Genomic DNA, 6000 nt, shown 5'->3' with positions numbered 1-6000 from the left:
GTGTGGTGGAGTGTGTGGTGGAGTGTGTGGTGGAGTGTGTGGGTAGTGTGTGGGTAGTTTGTAGGGAAGTGTGTGTGGTGGAGTGAGTGGTGGAGTGAGTGGTGGAGTAAGTGGTGGAGTGAGTGAGTGGTGGAGTGAGTGGTGGAGTGTGTGTGCCAAAATATGGCAGCAGTTGTTCCGACGTTGCTGGTCGATTCCACGCATCTCCACCCCCCCCCCCCTGGAATATTGGGAACGTGCTAAAATGAAGATCGATCGGGGGGGGGGGTGGCGCGCACGCGTTTCGTTGAATGACGAGCACCGCCCACGCGTTTGCGCTGGATCCGCGGTCGAGGGGGGGGGGCAAGAGGGTGCGGGGGGGGGGAGCCGGGGGGGGGGGTGCAAGATGAGAGGGGCAGGGAACGGGGGGGGGGTGCAAGATGAGAGGGGCAGGGAACGGGGGGGGGGGAAGCGCCGACTGAGGAGGGTCCACGTGACCGGCACTGCCGTGCGGAGAACCACGACCCGGCAAAGAGCGGTTCTGTAATCGGAACTTCTCTTGTCCCCCCTCCCTTTGCCCCTCCTCCCCCCCCACCCCACTGGACATCCGGAGAGACCACCACTGAGCCGTTTTCATCCCAAACAATTCCGCCAATTGCCTAGGGGACCGCTCGGGTCCTCCCGACTCCCTCCCTCCCGGAGCCTCGGGAGGGCCTCCTCATTCCTCCGAGCAAAGAAAACACTTGATTTATTTTCGCTCCAACTTCGTTCGGTAGAAGGGAGAGAGAGAGAAGGAAACGTTGATCTTGCTTTGCCGCTGCTCTGCGTTTTATAATGATAATAATAGTGCATAGTCTTTGGTTCTTTCGGTAAATATACTCGTAGTTTTTTTCGGTAAAGTCACGTAGGTAAAAAATGAAAATAAAATTAATAAAAATAAAATAATAAAATTCACGACGTTTCGGAGGCAACACAAGTCTCCGTCATTAGGTTGGGACCGTCACAGCCAGATTTGCTGTATCAAGTGATTAATTTTTATTTCATTTTTTACCTACGTGACTTTACCGAAAAAACTAAGAGTATGGATCCCTGCAGTCACGAAAGCTTCAAACCAATAACAGCGCAGAAAACTAAAAACACATTGTCCTACGAGGAGGGAGCTGGTAGGAACGTTGGGTTGCTCGGTCAATGGCCAGGGTCAACGGCGGCGTGGTGTATTCCGCAAAATATGGCCGACTGTGAGGGCGGGCACAAGCCGGCGTGAGTAGGTTAAACGTTGAGTTTTATAAGGGCACCACGGGGTGACCAGCCCCTCCCCACCCAGCCCCATCCCTCCAACCCGCCACCCCAGCCCCACCCTCCCCACCCAGCCCCACCCCTCCCACCCCCCCACCCCAGCCCCACCCCTCCCCCACCCCAGCCCCACCCCTTCCCACCCCCCCACCCAGCCCCCACCCTCCCCACACCCAGCCCCACCCCCTCCACCCCCCCACCCAGCATCACCCACCCAGCCCCACCCCTCCAACCCCACCCAGCCCCACCCCTTCCACCCCCCACCCAGCCCCACCCGTATATTTGGAATCTGCGTGTCTCTTTCTCATCATCATCACGTTGGCTATGAGATGTTAACAACCTCGCCTGGTGTACAGGAGGTCGTGAGTTCGATTCCGACCCTGACGCCTGCTGCTGTATATTTGGAGTTTGCGTGTCTCTCTCATCATCATCATCACCACGGTGGCTAGGAGATGTTAACTACCTCGCCTGCTATGCAGGAGGTCGTGGGTTGGATCACCAACCCTGACGCCTGCTGCTGTATATTTGGAGTTTGCGTGTCTCTCTCCCCGTGGTGAGATGTTAACTACCTCGCCTGGTATGCAGGAGGTCGTGGTTCGATCCCGACCCTGACGCCTGCTGCTGTAGATGTGGAGTTTGCGTGTCTCTCTCTCCCCGTGGTCGCGTGGATTTTTCTCCGGTTCCTCTGGGTTTTCATGATGATGATTTTGGACGATTTTTGACCCCCCCCCCCCCCTCGTCACACGGCGTCACAAAAAGTCAGACCCCCCCCCTCAAATATGACGTCACAAAGTTCTGCCCCCCCCCCCCCACCACGTTCGACTTAATTAAATAGACAACATCAGAGTGCAGCGCCACGTTAAATACGCACTACAATGATAAAGTAATTGTATTTTTTCATTTGCTATACAGCCAGATAATACGACAAATCGCTAACCTTAAACACCCAGTCGTTCATAAAAGTTTAAGGCGGTATAGTACTATAGTAATAGAGCAAGTGCAGAATCAATGAACCGGAATTGATATTCTTAGGTTTTTTCGGTAAAGTCACGTAGGTAAAAAATGTAAATTAATAAAAGTAAAATAAAATTAAACAAAATAAAAAATCACGACGTTTCGGAAGCAACACAAGCCTCCGTCTTCCGAAACGTCGTGATTTTTTATTTTGTTTTATTTTATTTTACTTTTATTAATTAAAATGTTTTACCTACGTGACTTTTCCGAAAAAAACCCCTAAGAATATGAATCCTTGCAGTCACGAAAGCTTCAAATCCGGAATTGATAGCTTGAAAGCATTTAGGGGCCGTCCATAAATGACGTCACGTGATTTTGTAGGATTTTTGACCCAAACCCTCCCCATAGTCACACGGCGTCACAAAAAGTCAGAACCCCCCCCCCCCCTCAAATATGACGTCACAAAGCTCTGTCCTCCCAACCCCCCCCAAAACCATATTTCCATTTTGAAAATAAAAGCACCGTAGCATTTGCGCTGGTAATAACATCCTGCATCATCGGGCGATTTGCCCGAATAGTGAATAATTATTACGAGAGACAGAGAGAGAGAGAGAGGGGGGGGGGGGAGAAAGCGTAACGGGGGGAATCGCGTCGCCTCACTTGAAGTATCCGAGGACGAAGACTGCCACGGACAGGGAGCTGACGGACACGGAGTAGCCCACGGTGTACATCACGTAGAGCCGCTCAAACACGTCCTGTGTGCGAGACGGACACAGATCACCGGCACCGCCGACAGACCCGCTGGGGGGGGGGGGCAGAGTGCCGTCAGCGAGCAAAGGCCGGCACCGCACACGCCCGCCCCGCCCGCCTTTGTCTCTCCGGCAAAACGATGTTCACATCTGCGATTGGCACGGTTGGCTACGTACGGCGCGCAAAAAAGTTCAACGCACGTACACACACCGCACCTCCGATTGGCTACGGTCGGCTACGTACGGCGCGAAAGAAGTTCAACGCACATACACACACCGCACACCTCCGATTGGCTACGGTCGGCTACGTATGGCGCGCAAAAAAGTTCAACGCACATACACACACCGCACACCTCCGATTGGCTACGGTCGGCTACGAACGGCGCGAAAGAAGTTCAACGCACGTACACACACCGCACCTCCGATTAGCTACGGTCGGCTACGTACGGCGCGCAAAAAAGTTCAACGCACATACACACACCGCACACCTCCGATTGGCTACGGTCGGCTAGATACGGTGCGAAAAAAGTTCAACGCACGTACACACACCGCACCTCCGATTAGCTACGGCCAGCTACGTACGGCGCGAAAGAAGTTCAACGCACGCACGCCACGCCATCCGACCGGCACGGCGCGAGAGAAAGTTTCGACGGGCGCGGCAGCGGCTTCGGCGAGGGGGCGAGCGAGCGACCGTCCCGGTAAGCTCCCCGTGGGGTTCGGGTCGCCGAACCTTGGTCCGCATGTGCAGCTCAGGCCGCAGGAACTGTGCGCACTCGGAGTAGTTGGCCCACGTCTTGTTGACGCCACCGGCGACAAAGAGCCACGAGCCGTTGGCGGTGCAGTGGCGGTGAGCCATGCCTGGTGGGGGGGGGGGGGGCGGGGACGTTCGTCGAGCGGATGATGATGGTGGTGGTGGAGAAGGAGATGGGGAGGAATGAGATGAAGGAGAATGAGATGAAGGAGAATGAGATGAAGGAGAGTGAGTTGAAGGAGAATGAGATGAGGAATAAGATAAAGAAAAATGAGTTGAACAAGAATGAGTTGGAGAAAAATGAGTTGAAGAATGAGGTGACGGAGATAAAGAAGGAGATGGAGAAAAAAGAGCTGAATAAGAATGAGTTGAAGAAGAATGAGATGAAGGAGAATGAGCAGAGGGTGTTGAAGAATGAGATGAAGGAGAATGAGTTGAATGAGAATTAGATGAAGAAGAGTGAGATGAAGAAGAATGAGATGAAGGAGAATGAGTTAGAGAATGAGATGAAAAAGAATGAGATGAAAAATTAGTTTAAGAAGAATTAGATGAAGAGGAAAGACAATAGGAATTGGATAAAGAATTAAATTAATTTAAAACAAGTTGAGAATAATGAGATGAAGAACAATGAAATGGAAAAGAATGAGATAAATAAGAATGAGATGAATAAGAATGAGATGAACAAGAATGAGATGAATAAGAATGAAATTAGGAAGAAAAATTAAGATCATTAACCGATTAAACAAACCGATTCGTAGTTGATGTTGGGGTCAGATCGTGCGTTCCATGTTCACTGCGATGCCACGTGACCCCCCCGTCTGACACCCCCCCCCCCCAAGTGCCCCCCCCCCTCCATCCCACCGGGCCCCTACCCCCCCCGCTTCTCTCTCTGCCTCTTGCGAGCGTGAGGCCTGGGGGGCAATTTCCCCTTTCACCCCCCCCCGCCCCCCCCCCCCGCCCTACTCCTCTGGGTTGCCCAGGTGAAGCAGTAAAATGTCATCTTAGACACGGACAGCGATCGGATGGTAATGCACGTGGCAAAAACAATAAACAACAGACGTCAACAACAACCAGTCAACAAACATCCATCAATTAAAGGGGTGAGGAGGAGGAGGAGGGAGGGAAGACCGCCTTAAGTGCATCAACGCCGTGCAAAATAAATATATCCAGAGTGGGAATATTTGTCAGCTTGAAAGAAAAACAACGAGTTTGAGAAATCCCCGAAAGAACGCTCCAGCCTATAAATAGACACACGGCACTCGTTCACTGGCTCACTCTCTCACTCACTCACTCTCTCACTCACTGACTCACTCTCTCACTGACTGGCTCTCTCACTCACTGACTCACTCTCTCACTGACTGGCTCTCTCACTCGCTCGCTCGCTCACTCACTCTCTCACTGGCTCGCTCACTCACTCACTCTCTCACTGGCTCACTGGCTCACTCACTCTTTCACTGGCTCACCCTCTCACTCACTCTCTCACTCGCTCACTCACTGGCTCACTCACTGGCTCGCTCACTGACTCACTCTCTCACAGGCTCACTCACTGACTCACTCTCTCACAAGCTCACTCGCGGACTCACTCGCTCGTACCCTGGTGATTGAAGTCGTAGATGTATTCGGGGCAATGCACCGACACGAGGCTTCCAAGAGTTCCCGCGGGCCAGCAAATAATCCCGTCCCATTCCGGGGAACAGTGGCGATCTGCGGAGGCAAAAGATGCGCGGCACAAGAAAGATCCCGCAAATTGAATCATGCGGCTCGCGGTTAAATCGCCAAACGAGGGACTTCGATGCCAACAACCGTTTCTGTTCAGTAAAGTTTCAGTTGATTTTGACGTTACCCTGTGAGCGAAGATGGCACTTGAATCGGGGTGGTCATCGACCAAAAGCATCGGTTTCCCTGGCAAACGCAACATAACAGGTCGCGAGAATTTAATTTTTTTTAATAAATGGAAACAAATCACGTAAAGTGTGTTACAAAGTTATCTTTTAAATATTTCACTAAAGTGAGGATCATGATTAAAGAACGCGTTGCAAATAAGGCACAAAAAACGCAAATGGTAAAATGGTTTGCCCGAGAAACATCAACATTTCAAGTTACAGTAATGATGACAACAATCGCGATATTTCACCCGAGTTCAAAATAACGCAGCGTCTCGATATAACGAGCACGTTGACGGTGCCAGTGGTCTTCTTGGTTCTTTCGGTAAAGTCACGTAGAAGGGAAATAATAAAATAATACAAATAAAACATAATAAAATTCTCACGACGT

The 6000-nt window shown here is 51.5% G+C and overlaps 1 protein-coding gene across 1 annotated transcript in view; it reads right to left on the bottom strand.

Annotated features, from left to right (window-relative positions):
• LOC144951365 (parathyroid hormone/parathyroid hormone-related peptide receptor-like) overlaps window positions 1-6000 on the bottom strand; it is a 69990-nt gene that overhangs the window by 43500 nt on the left and 20490 nt on the right. The window contains 3 exon segments of the mRNA XM_078881590.1: window positions 2887-2981; window positions 3706-3833; window positions 5320-5430. Coding sequence (XP_078737716.1) covers window positions 2887-2981; window positions 3706-3833; window positions 5320-5430 — 334 coding nt within the window.

This window comes from Lampetra fluviatilis, chromosome 62, assembly GCF_964198595.1.
Source record: "Lampetra fluviatilis chromosome 62, kcLamFluv1.1, whole genome shotgun sequence".
Classification (NCBI taxonomy): Eukaryota; Metazoa; Chordata; class Hyperoartia; order Petromyzontiformes; family Petromyzontidae; genus Lampetra; species Lampetra fluviatilis.
Note: the sequence above shows the minus strand (reverse complement) of the source record. Positions and strands in the feature narration are given on the sequence as shown.